Source organism: Fringilla coelebs (assembly GCF_963513975.1).
Source record: "Fringilla coelebs genome assembly, chromosome: 1".
In the NCBI taxonomy this organism is placed as follows: Eukaryota; Metazoa; Chordata; class Aves; order Passeriformes; family Fringillidae; genus Fringilla; species Fringilla coelebs.
Window position 1 is genome coordinate 91,989,835 of NC_140028.1, and position 13,932 is coordinate 92,003,766.

At 42.8% G+C, this 13,932-nt stretch overlaps 1 protein-coding gene across 1 annotated transcript in view; it reads right to left on the reverse strand.

Annotated features, from left to right (window-relative positions):
• MBOAT1 (membrane bound glycerophospholipid O-acyltransferase 1) overlaps positions 1-13,932 on the reverse strand; it is a 56,439-nt gene that overhangs the window by 22,752 nt on the left and 19,755 nt on the right. Inside the window, exons 2-4 of the mRNA XM_084208035.1 lie at positions 10,225-10,370; positions 9,634-9,711; positions 6,263-6,358 (exon numbers count right to left, since the gene is read on the reverse strand). Of these exons, the coding sequence (XP_084064161.1) occupies positions 6,263-6,358; positions 9,634-9,711; positions 10,225-10,370 (320 nt within the window). The remainder of the gene's footprint in view (positions 1-6,262; positions 6,359-9,633; positions 9,712-10,224; positions 10,371-13,932) is intronic.

A 13,932-nucleotide genomic window follows, 5' to 3' on the forward strand; every position in this document is an offset into this window, starting at 1 on the left:
CAGAGTATTGAATTGCCATTTCTACTCAGCCTCTCAGGCAAGCTGTAACTTTCAACAGCAATAAAGCATTGAGTAAGTTAATAAATAAAGCACCATATCACATGTAGTCAACTGTTTCCAACATGGTACTATTTTAACCCTTAGACTCTACTGGAAAAAAATCAATAATGCTAAAAATAAGAAGGGACGTTAACAAAACTATAAAACTCCCAATCCCTTTTCTTACTCCCAAATTTTGTGATGCACAGGTTTTTGGAGGGGAGCAATAAGGTTGAATTCAACAAGAAAATCTACCTACTACACTTGCACTTACAGATGAAGCGCAAGGACTTATTGCAAGGAAGGAAGCATTTGAAATAAAACACATTTAGAAGCCTAAACAGTTTGCAATCCATCACATTTGAACAGCCACATGCTGAGTGGACATTCCACACCCTCTCCACCTGTCCTATTAAGCACTACAGTTACAAACGACCACAGAAACACAGAATCTGATTTATGTGTGGTGTGATTTCCCCTCCCTTCCCATGTTTTATGTATTGGCTATGAGTTTAATCTTAGGTTGTAGCTGTGCAGTACCTCCTACACACAAACCATAGCGGCCAACTTTTAATTAAAAAAAAAAAAAAAATCAAGAAATTGACGCAGGGACAATTTTATTTTTCAAGGCATCTAACATAAGATAAAGACAGCTTTGGGTTTTTGTTTACCTCACATTAGATACCTTGAAAAAATAACACAAGACTAAGATGCAACCATTTACAGAGAATGCTCAATAGAGGGGTTTACTCCTGTAAATGAAAACATATCAGTGAATATAATTTTAAAATCCAGCTTGCCCCAAGGCAATAAATTTGCCAGAAGCACAGGCCAGTGGAAGTACAGATGTTTTGTTTGTAGACTGCTGTGGGGGTCCCCACTGCATCACAGGCTGGCTTCTGCACGGAGCAAGTTTCGCTGCTTACGAGAGAAAAGACGTTTTCCAAGCATAGTCTGCTTGACCTTAGGTAATCCCGTGGAGAAGTCTGGCACACGCTCGCTAGAAATAGTTTCCACTGACCTGATTTCACTAAGAGAGGAGGTGGAGTCAAAAGGCTCACAGCAGACAAGACTCCAAAACAGTGAACGTGCATTTCAGGGTTACCTCTGCAGCGCTGAAGCCCTGACAAGAAGTTCACACAGTCACACCCTGCTGTGACAGTAACCATTGCTGACAAGGGGATGGCCAAGCTGGCAGCGAGCTCATACTTTTGCTTTCAGCAGGAAAAGGAAGAAGCACTGAAGTACATCAGAGGAAAATCACTTCACTAAACAGACTTGCCACCTCCAAAGCAACTTACAATTTCCTTCATGTGAAGTGTTGCCTTTGCGTGTGTCTGTGTGGGAAAGCTCCCAGGCAGTGTTTCTTAAGCCTTCATGGTAGAAGCATTTCACTTAAAAGAGGGTTTACTTCTGGAGAAATGTCCAGGGATGTACTAGAGGCATGGAGCTCTCCAGTAGTGATTGCCTGCTTGAATTCTGCCTAGTTCCCACACAGCAGCTCTTGCAGAGCTCCTGTGAATCCAATGGTGACTGATTTCAGGGCTGTTTCCCATGGACAAGCACCCAGCCAGGCAGCAAAGCAGCGAGCAGGCATGGGAAACAGACTGGCCCCCCTTACTCACCCTGCACCTGCACTGCTGCACTGCCTCTGGGGACCAGCTGCACACCAAGGTTACCCAGCACTGCAGGAACAGACACTGCAGCAATGTACTGCATGTCATACACTTAGAAGACAAAATAAAAATAACCAGCTTTCAGGCACAGACAACGTTTCTGCTCTGTGTTTTTACAGGGTAACATCTATCTTTGCTTTCATCAGCAAATGTATTTCCTTTGTGAAAAACGGTCACTGTACTTTTATTCCTTCCTTTTGTAGTTGAAACTAGAAGCCACTGAGAGAGGTGAAAGCCAGCAACAAAGCACTAACTACCCAGCAAAAATCCACTGCCTGAAGTGACACTTGTAACTGAATCATCTGCTTATATATATGGCTTTTTGAGAGGGCTCTCTCAACGATCATCCCTTTCTAGGGAGTTTGCTGAGGATTCTGCTGCTGCTCTGCATTTGGGATAGGGTGAACTCAAAGGTGGTGTCTGGGGAGTGATGTCCACCAAAGCACTTGTGTAAGAGCTACAGATTTGACACATGGGGAGGAAAACTGCTCAAGTCTCCCAGATACTTCAGCTATGGTGTCTCTAAGACCAATCTCTAAGACAAGATTGAAAACCATGCCACTCTGTGTGGTGATCTTCAAAAACTGAGTTTCTCTTCTGTAAGGAATGGCAGCAAGAATCATAGAATCATAAAGACTAGAAATTACCTTTAGGAACACTGAGTCCACCTGTTAACCCAGCACTGCCATCTTCACCACTAAACCGTGTCCCCAAGTGCCATAACTGCATCTTTTTTGAACACTTCCAGGGATGGTGACTCCACCACTTCCCTGAGCAGCCTGTTCCAATGCTTGGAAATACTTTCCATGAAGAAACTCCTCCTAAAATCCAATCCAAATCTCTCCTGGCATAAAACCTTTCCATAAAACCTAGCCATTTCCTCTTATCCTGTAACTTGCCATATGGGAGAAGGGACTTACCCCCAGCCTTGCTACAACCTCCTTTCAAGCAGTTGTAAAGAGTGATAAGGTCCCTCCTGTTCTCCAGGCTGAACAACCCCAGATCTCTCAGCCACTACTCATGTATGAAAGAAACTCCCGTATGCACAATCATTCTCTGACATTTCACTGCAATATTGGAAAATTTTGTTCAGACACTGCAAGAATTCAAAGAGGAAACTAAAAAGCTCTATGGCCCTAATCAAGCAAAGGATTGAAACAGACACCAGTTCCATACCTTCTGAATTTTATCTGGATGGTCATGTGCATTTGGTCATGAAGCTTGCTAGACTGAAACTCTACCTATTACTACTTTGCAAAAATCAGAATCAAGATTCCTTATTTTAAATTAATTTTCCCTAAAGCTGTCATATTACTATACTCAGGCTGAGCCTGTAATACAAAGGGAAAAATACCAAACTGTATGACATTATTATGGTTACTATAAAGTTGTATTGGCAGGCAACTTACCAGCATAATCCTCTTAGCATAAAGAAGAAATAAGAGATAGAAAGAGTTAGGATTTAGTTTTTCCAGGTGCAATGTACAAATGTCATGGCAAACCAAGCAAAATAAAACATGCATGTTTCTCCCAAAGACTGATTTGAATTAAGGAAGAAGCACAGGATTCAGTTACAGTACAATTAACATTCAAAAACAAATAGGATTTTTGAGGAAATAGTAAAGAGAAAACTGCTAAATTACATGTTAACTTATTTGAGAAATAATATAACTGAAAGAAATTTGATAAAATATATACACTTTTTTAAAAGTAATTAAAAATGAAGTGCAGCAAACTGGAAATTGTTTTCCTAAAAGCTGACAGTAGTTTAAAAAAAAAACCACAAGTTTTTCCTTAAGTACTATGCAATACATGAAAATTCTTAAATGAAGAAATCGCTGCAAGCAGCTTGAATACAGTTTTGACAGTGGGACTCAGTGACCTTCCCTTTGCAGGAGTTAAGAATGAACTAGTCACCAGCAGGTGAGGAGTCCCTTATTTCTTATTCTGTAACCTGGAAGTGATATGCCAAGGCTTGATCTTTCATTTTCCAGTTTGCTTGAGATATGACTCAAAAGTTTCCTTGCTCTCTCCATCTATACCTGCATTTTACAAGCTCTATTCTCAAAATGGAAGGGCTCCAAACAAACAACACAACCAACTATTAGTAAAAACACCCCAAAAATATATTTGCAAGTGCACTTCAAAAGGGTTATGCATGCAAGTTAGGTGCACCAGGCAGGCCAAGAGAGGAAATGAGGAATGCAGGCTTTCAGCACTGCCACTGGGACACACTCAGTGATCATCTGGCTCGTCACTCCAGGGACACTTCAGAACTGACATAGGAAAGCTGATGGCAATAGAACTGGTTATGTGCCTATTCCATGTGGATTAAAACTTCCTCCTCGCAACCAGATATCACCAGACTCACGGGGTACCGAAACCTCAAATGCAAGCCAGCAGCTGATGGGGCTTTTGTTGCATCCTAAAGATTCCCCCAAGTCCCATGTCTTGCCTTCTCAACATATATCTCCAGCCACATTCACCCAAAACTGTGGGAGGCTGAAGGGAGATGGGCACAGCTCCATGGTTCTGTCTCACTCATTTCTGAAACCCTGAGGGAGAGCTTTAATGCCATCCTCCCAGCCACACCCTGTCCTAATGATGCCCTATTGCCACATGCAACAGATGGGGAACCATCAAATATGGGAGAACGAGCAAGAGGAGGTTCAGTTGCTGCTCATACATGGTAAAACTGTGTCCAGGGAGTAGATTTTGTCTCTCTGGGTCATCACATCTGTTCAGGTATGTGCAAAAAGCTTCAATGGGCACATAGTTACAGCTGAAGGAAACAGGTTTTAAGACAGATTTATGAGGGTGATGTGGGTTTCAACACTTTGGATTTCAAGTTTTTATTACTACAGTACTTGTATTTATTCTTAGCTTTTAAAATATACCATGAAGGTGCAGTTCATATCCATAGTACATTTTCCACTTGTTTACTACTTGGTAGTTTTCTTTTTGACTGAAGTTGAGGAATTGGTGTGCATCTTGAAGCATCAAGTCAAAATCAAATAACAGAGTAAGTTCAAGCATTATTTTTTCACTACCATTATTATCCTCAAGCTCATCATTAAATAAGAGTAGTTACTTTTTCCTCAAGGGAGCAGAGAACACTACCTAATCCATAACAAACAACCACCATTCCTATTCTTTCACCCCCAGTCACAGCTGGATCTTTATTAAATGCATTCAGAAGTAGAGAGCTAATACGCCTGACAGTGCATTTCTGCACACAGTATTCAGAAAAGCATGATCTCTCACATTTCTGTCTTTTACAGACATTGAGCTATAGTGTTCCTATCCCATTTTTAGCCTTCTTGGTATGTCATGTTCTTTGAGGACACGTATTAAAAGAACTGCAGAAAAAATTACACAACTAAATTTCTTTAAATATATTAAGTTCCCATTACTGTAGCCTCCTTAATAAAAAAACCCTCAGGAGTTTGAGAGAAACTTCCCCTCCACCACCAGAAGTTTAATTAAATGCTGAAACCCACCACCTCAAAGAGAGAGGCACATGCACAAAGACAGCAAAACCCTTCATTCTCCTACTCAGTGTCTATAAGATGAAAGAGACTTGGAAGAGGTGTGTAAATCTTACTGTGCGAGTTTACAGAAATTTTTCATGGTATATTGCTAATTACTGTGCTTTCAGACATTCAATTAAACAAGTGGAATACAGATTAGCACGCTGGTTTCAAATCGCACAAAACCTTCCTCCCACAAACAAAGCACATAGGGCTGGTTAGCTGTGTCTCTGCAAAGCATCCTCCACTGCTTCTCTGAGTGAAATCAGAGACTACAGTGTGTATGAAAGCCATTTCACACATACCACAGCATACAGAAAGTTGTGCTATTTGAGCAGCAGCCACAAGCTGGCCCATGAGAGAACCAGGGCTGACAACCTGAGCTGATCTCTTGTCTCTCTGCCCGGGTTACTCACCCAGCTCCACCAGCATCTCCTCCCTGCCCAAGTCCTGCCCTCACAGCCTGGAGAGCCTGGGCTGGGAAACACCTTCCCAGCTGGGGCTTCCAGGTAACTCAGAATGGGGGAAAGGAGGCACAGAGCTGACAGCTGTGCCTAGGAAGCTGGAAGGAGAGCAGCCCACCCCTCTCTCAGGGCAGACCACCAGGGAGCAGAGCACCAGCCACCTGAGTCACTCCTACACATCCAGGGAGACACTGCCCAACTCGTCCCCCCAGGCTGCTCTGCAGGGAAACCTGTCTAGCTAACTAAGCTCTACCTTCCCAGCTACCCAGCTTCCAGCAAGAAAACAGTAGAAACAATGAATCAGTGCAAAAATCATACAGTGCTTATTCATTCTTTAAAAAACAAAACCAAAACCCAAACAAACAAACAAAAAAACCCCACCCAAACCCAAAACAAATCAAACGCCAACAAAACCCCAAAGATCACAACAAAAGCCTCAGAAAAAGCTTAAGGGAAACGAAATTGCAGGTGCTCCACAGATAACATGAAAATTATTCTTATTGAAATCAACTAACACTGATTGACAAGGGAACCAGTTTGCAGACTCACTCACCCGGAAAAGTCTGTAGTGAGGATACCGTAATGAAATATGTATATTCGGCTGATGTGGCACAGTGTGAGGTATCCCATAGCTACGACAAAGGAGTACCTAAAAACATAACACACAGAACACACAGTTACCAACACAAGTAGCAACAAGAACTAGAATCACTCAAACTGGGTTGGGCTTGTTTCAGTTCTTGCAAATCAGATTGTTAAAAAGTCTGGAGCTATGCTACAAGACCTGGAAGAAATTCTTCAAGGGGGCTGATGGTTTTGTGTGCCCAGCTGAAACCTTACAGAGGTGTCTCATCATTCTGGGGGTAGGGAAAAATGGAAGAAGAAATAGGATCTGTTCAAGTTGCAAAACTGAATTTTCAAAGTTCCCATCTTCCCATATTGTTTTGAAATCTCATCCAACTCAAGCATTTGAAGCCAGATGATACTCTATGTCATTCACTGAAGTTATCCACCACATTTTTGTCTGTAAATGTTCTTTTAGTTACAACTCTTCCTCAGATCTAGCAAAGACTAAAATAGTTCAAGCTTAAGGTATTCTCTCTCTCTTGATTTTATATAAAGGCAGATGATGGCACATAGCCCAAACTTTTCAGCTCTCCATGCTGAAGCACACCATCTTCCAGAACAGTCATAGAACCAGATAGATTGGGAAGGACCTAGAAGATCACTTCAGAACGTTGCTTAGGTAGGATGTGACAATTTCATTCTGTGTTTCAAGAAGATAGCAAACTTCTGTTGGGCAGGGCACTAGCATGGTTCTGTCTTAACAGCTGAACAGGCTGGAAATATTGCAGTGTCTGCATGGGCTGATGCAGCCTTTCACACAAGTAACTCCTGCCTGTATTTACATGAGCAAGGAAGAGGATTCTGGGGAGGAAAGAAGTGGATGGATGCTCAGAGACAGACTGGCACTTGAAGAAAATTACACTGTGCAATGGAGAGCTGGGACAGCAGAATGAAAGGCTGGCACCACACGGACAGGGCAGGACCAGGTCTGCTGGTGTCCTCCACAGCTGAGGGTATTAGTCTGTGGTGTCCATGCAGGGCAGAAGAGGCAAAGACCAACAGACTGCAGAAGGAGATGGCACATCCTGCATGCCTGGTGGGGCTGAGCCTCGGGGGCTGGTCAGCACGCATTGCCAAGAAGGGTCCTCCATGGACCCATGAGAGCACCCACCACAGGGGAGAACTACAGGTGAAATCACACAAGGGGATCAGGCAGCAGACAACTGAAAAAGAGCCAGGCCTTGGTCAAATTATGGCTGGTTTTAAAAGAAATGAGTTTTTCCTCCCTGGGGGCTAATAAGCTGCAGTGTGAGTGACAGTGATGGATCACAAGGCAGCCTGCAGGTCACGGGGCCCACAGCAAACAGCTGGATGAAAGGCAGACTGAGGGGACGTGACAGATTCTTCAGGAGATTCAGAATAGAATTTATCGTATTTTATCTGGGTCAGGCATCCAGTCCTGCCTCAGCAAGGTCCTTGGGTTCCCCTCTCATCAAGGGAGAATGGCAAGCAGCCATCCAAAGGCAAGTCAGACATGTAACAGCAAGAGACAGGATCTAAAATAAGCCCCCATGCTGAGGTATACAGCACTTAGATTGAAACGGGGCAAGCAGGGAGAGGTACACTGAGCTCTGCTGCAGCTGGGAGCATTTCTGATGCTGGATTAATTTGTCCATTTATAGGCCTTGAAGGCTAGCAGCTTCACCAGAGAGCAAACTAGCAAAAAATAACCAGGGAAAAGAGAATGAAGGTTAAATTGTGCAGTTTATTTAATTTGTTCTCCTCCACTGCGTTTTTTGGGGGGAAATACAGAGCCAAGTGTTGAAGCCCCACTCTGAGGGATCTGTTTTCCTGTATGAACAGGTGGAGACCTTAAAGTGGCCTTGTTCAAGTTTACTCCCAACTGGTTTGAATACATTGTTACTTGGCCAAAACTAGCAATGTGGATGCACTTTGAGTCACCCTGCTATGGCTAGCAGAATACAATAGAAGAGCCCTAATGCAATCCTCCCTCCGAACTCCTGAGGCTTTTCAGCACGTTGGAGGGACATTTCACGTTGACTCAAACCTACACATGACTGTCTTGCAGCAGTGAGCAACATGAAATGAGCTGGCTTGATTTGTGTTTCAGTATAAAGCTATTTTGTTATTAGCCACTGTGGCTAATTGGCTAAAGAGGAAGAGCCAGGGGGTTTCCTGTTGAAGCTGTGCCCTTTTCCTTATCACCACCCAAATTATCTGGGAAGAGGTAAGTAACTAGTGCATGACTCCTTTGTAGGCTTGGTTCTTCTGATCTACAGCCAGTAACTCCTGCATTTCCCTCAAGCCACAGGCAGGGACAATGACCGGGAAACCATAATACAAATTTGTAACACCTTTTCATTTTGGTCTCTGGATGGCATTTCTTTAACAAACATTGTCCAATTGCCTTTCTTTCTTATGACATTTTTAATTATCTCTAGACTTCTGGGCTTTGCACTATGTGAGAGGGTAGGAAAAATACCTGGTTAATGCCCTATCTTGCTGGTGCAAAATGCTGTAGACCAGACCAGTTTTTACAGTTGACACTTCTAAATAATACTTAAAAAATCATAATTAGGGCTCCTATTTAGATATTAGAGAGGGATCTCTTCAGGAAAAAAAGGAAGGTGAGAGGATGATCTGCCCATCAGATTCTCAGACAGCCCTGGCCTTGAAGGCAAGTGAAGAAAGGGTTTCCATTCCCCAGCCCAGATTTATGTGGATTCTGAGCCTTCAGCAGCAGCTACAGAGACAGCCAGACAATGCTGAGACAGAAAACACCTGTCACACACCCAAACCATAAACTTCTACATTAGGCAATAACAGTTCTGGTATTTTCTACTTTTTCACAAAGCCCAGTACCAAAAGCAAGACCTCATTTTGTGGATCACTAAGCTAAGCTGCCTCAGTGACCTTATTTGAGCAACCTAACTCAAGAATAAGTGGAAAATACCTAAAGGCCAAACAGCAATGGGGAAAACACATTAAAAAGGATTATAAAATGTAATCTGGAAGAATACAAGACCAAGGAGAACATGACTTCATTATGTTAAAAAAAAAAAATCAAAGGTTTGTCCATAAATTATTATGCCTGCAAAAGTCAAATTCTGAGGGCAGCAATTTCATAGGAAAATGCAATACATCAACCCAAAAAAACCACAAATTGAGATTACAGCTGCTTCTGTAACTCCATGAGCAAAGCTCCTGCAAGTAACTAGGAAAAATAAGAAGGGAAGGAAAGAAGAAAAGGCAGTTCTGAAAACTCCTCATGGTTCTCCCTCTAAGCAGGGAAGTTATCAGAGGGGCAGCAGTTGCCTTGCAGCCACATCAGCTCACCTGTGGATGTTGGGAATACTCGCCATATTCATAATGCCATAGTTCATCATCACCAGGACAAAAAGATGAATGGAATACCTTGAAGACAACAAAGTGAGTATTTAGATCATTTCTATTTTGCCTGGAAGCGCTGGCAGTTTGGAGCAAGAGAATATTTTTCCATGCACATGACATCAATGTGATGTCATATCAGGGTACCAGTAAACATGAATTACCACAGGACATCTTTATAGCCTGACTATCCAACACAGACTCATACTTACTAAAAAGGTATTACCCATATGTTTAACTGAAAGAGTAGCCTGGCTCAAAGTGCACATTGAAGTTGGATACATCTTTTCTAGAAGAGGTATTTCACAGCAGACTTAACTTCCAGAACAAACAACACTAATTAAATTAAACATTTCACTTTAAAAATACTTTTATGAGTCACTTTACTGTGAGGGTTTGGAATGGTTATGTTGGTTAGAATATTTTTATAAGGTAGCATTAGGAGCCTTCAGATTAAAAAAAATGTAATCCAAAAGAGCTGAGAGGAAGTTTAAAATTATTTTTACCTAAGTCTTGTCTAACTGGTGACTAAATACTCACCACCCAAAGCAGAAGACAGCAAAGTATATTCCAAAGAGGGTGGCAAATGCATGGCGAACAGCGGAGCTGGCATGACTGGGACTCAAGTAAATACGAAACCAAAATGCAGCCAAAAGTGCAAACAGTTGACAGGCTACAAAATTGATCTGTAAAAGACAAGGAAAACAAAAAACTGGTTTGATTCTTGGAGGAGGAGGAGGATGCTCTCTGTTCTCAGAACAATTAAGAGAAAAGGGGAGGAAATCACGAGCTAGGAATCTTTCCCTTCTCAGCATTCTCACTTGTGAGCTGCTGTGGTAACTTTTCTTGGCCAGTGACAGAAGGGATTACCAGGGCACACAGCCTGAAGCAGGAGCAGATGAGGAAGGTCAGGCTCCAGCTGGGCTCTGGCGGCTCTCCCTCTCCCCAGAGGAAGGCTCTGCTCTGCTGCCAGCCTGGCCCAGGTGCAGGGCACATCATTTTCCTTCTCAGTCCTCTTGGTGAGAGGCAGGGGCCAGGAAGCAGTCTGGGTCTCTGAAGTACTACCCCAGTACCCGACTCTCCCCCACCCCAACACAAGGGCAAAATCAACAATCCTGATGTGACACTAGCAGTGAGAACAGGGCAGCCACCCCAGCTGAATTCCTCCACTCCACAGCTTCTTCCACACAGACCTTCCAACTCCCCAGTTTTTGTGGTTTGAGTGCAAAGAAAACAACTTTGCTCTACCATCAAGCAGACACCTAAAGGAATATGCCTCTCCAATTCTTTGGCTACTGCATGTGAAAATCAGTCTGGCCTTGCTGCAAGGAGGTGTTGATGGCAGTGGGAGCACAAGACATGCAGAGGGCAAACAGTGCAGGAATAGAGGCTGCTCTTGTCAGACACAAGGACAAGCAAAAGCTTCAGTGTCCTCCAGAGCAAAACTGACATCACACTGCCTTCTTCAAGTCACCTTCTCTTTGACAGCAAAAATCCCAGAAGTCAGAGGAAACACAGATCAAAGTCAGAGTCAAAACAGAGCCAGGACCTGTCTCTAACAGAGCAAATACACCACTGGGATACAACACCCTTAAGTCCAGCCTGGACCCTGAACAGCTAGAGGAAAATTCATTTATTCAGTCACAGTGTCTCAGTCCTGTTTTTTGGTTTTTTCTTTTTAATCTTTGGTTTTTTTTTTTTAATTCACCCTGAGCTCTCCAGCAGCAAGTCATCCCAGACCAAGCAAAACTAAGCAGGCTGCAACATTTAAGCAATCACTCGGATTACAGGATTATCCAAAGCTATCAGTCTAGGGCAGGATAATACATCTCACTCGGAAATGCTCTGACATGATGGCTGTCCAGGGCTGGTTGGATTCTGCCAGGCTTCTTGTCAAAAACATTTACAATGTGTTTAACAAGATACTATAGCCCCAAAGTGCTGTTATTCTGGTGGACTACTTCCAACATGGTGCTGGCTGTTCGTGAAAATGCTTCCATTAAAGGTTTGTTGGCTTCATTGGCGCAGTTGCTTTATTTCAGTGATGCAGGCAGTCATGCAATAGAATAATGCAATAATTTAAGTATTTAGGTATGCTGAATTCTAGTTGTTTGGAGCAGAAACAATATCAGTTTATTTCTTGCTCATGCAAGCAACCAGCATTTATAATAAATAGTATCATAGAATTATAACCAAAGCAAATAATTCTCATTTTTAGTGCAAGATCTATAGAAGAAAAAGAACAAAAGTACAAAATTGCACTAGTCTCACAAAACCCAGATGCTGTAGTAGAAATCCTGAACTTGTCTGTTACCATAGAGTTACATTCAACATGCTAACACCTTGCTCCCACCCTTCCAAAGAAAGAGGTGCAGAAGCCTGCTGCTTCAGGGCTGCTCTGATTGCATCCTTTCCAAGCAAGTGGAAGAGCCTTCAGATTAAAAAGATGTAACCCAAAAGAGGTGATGGGAAGTATAAAATTAGTTTTACCCAAGTCTTGTCTAAATGGTGACTAAATACTACCACCCAAAGCAGAAGACTGTTGTCTTAGATTTCGTGAGTTCTAACACCATTATAGTGCAAGGATTTTGTATCACCAGAGCTTCATACCTCCTGGATGCTTCTCACAAGCAGCTCCCCGATGCACTGCCCATTCCTAGTCCTTACAGCAGCCATTTAACTCCTCTTACTCCACATCCCACCAATCCACTCTTTTTATACCACTTGCCCTTATTGGTTACAGGTGTGGCCTGTTAAGATCAGGCCTGCTTCTAATCTTTAGTAATTGGTCCAGCTGCAACTCATTGGGGGATCAGATTACCTTCTACACCACCTTCATTCACCCATACTGTATCCCCCTACAGAAGGCAGCAAAGTATATTCCAAAGAGGGTAGACACTCTCATGATTCTCCCTCAAAGGGAGAAGACTGATGGATACCAACTCACCAGTGACAATTCAGTGACCCTTAATCCCCCCCAGGGTCACACTGGCACATCCAGTGCAGCTCAACTCTGCGGCATGCAGAGCTCCTCTGATCTGGCGTAAAGAAGGAAAGGGTGAAGACTCACAGAAACAGATGGAAGGAAAGGGCAAAGACTCACAGAAATTGATGTGGTTGATTGTTTGAAAGACAATACCCCCCTCTGTGCAGCGTCACTCACAGAAACTTTACACCAGGAAAAGCCATCACGATAAGCAGGCATTTGCTTTTCACTTTCACCCAGCTCTTGTAAGCCCAGTTTGGGATGTTAAGGATGCCGGGATCTCAGAGGTTCGCACACACAACATAAGGAAAGTGCAAGATCCCAGGGCAGACACACTTGTAACATTATTTAAACAGCTAAGACAGGGAATGACAGTGGAAGCGGCAGCAGCAAAAAAGTGGCAGAGACTTCATCACAAGCTAACATCCAGCAAAGGACAGCTCAGCAGCCTCATGTACATGCTTGCCCTGGCCTTTGAGTATGTGCTATCTGTGCTACCAACCATGCCACTGTCACACCTGCATTTTGTTGTGCAAATTAACCAAGACAATTAACCAAGAGTCTGTTCTCAGTTTGTAAGGGTTGGTGCAAAGCCTCATATCAGGTCAAAATGTTATCCTTATGTTTCAATGAGTTTTTGGTTTCTAAGGGCTGTTTCTGCACAGCAGCCAAACATCACAGACCCAATGCACTCAGCAAGCAATAATCTGGCAATAGACCAGACTCGCTCTGTTCTACACTGTGGAGATTCTCAGTTCAGTCAAAGAGAATTCTCCCAAGCTTCAGGCCTGGGAAACTTGGAGGGGAAAAATGAAAACAATTATTATCTCTCTTTTTTTTCAGGTTACTTATAGAAATGTACCTTCAGAGTGTGCTGGTCACGGTTCACCAATACTACACAAGGGAATAGAGGGATGCAACAGCTTTTCATATAGCCTCCTCTATTTATTCATTTCTATGTGCCATTTTAAACACATGCAGCGCTTACATGCATGCACACAAAGGCTGACAGTTCAGCTGACAGTGACTTTACTGCATTCCATTTGACATTAGTTTTATTATTCGTTCTACATACTTAAGGCATCCAAGTAAACAGATCCCTAAGAATTTAACAAATGTTGTGCTGCATCACAAGTGAACTAAGTCACACTTTCCTTCCTTTCCCTTTCCAAAGAGAAAAGGATTCCTACTATTCCCTTTTGGTTATTTCCACTGTTGCTAAAAACACTTTATAAACAGAAAAGTCAGGGCTTCTGAACACT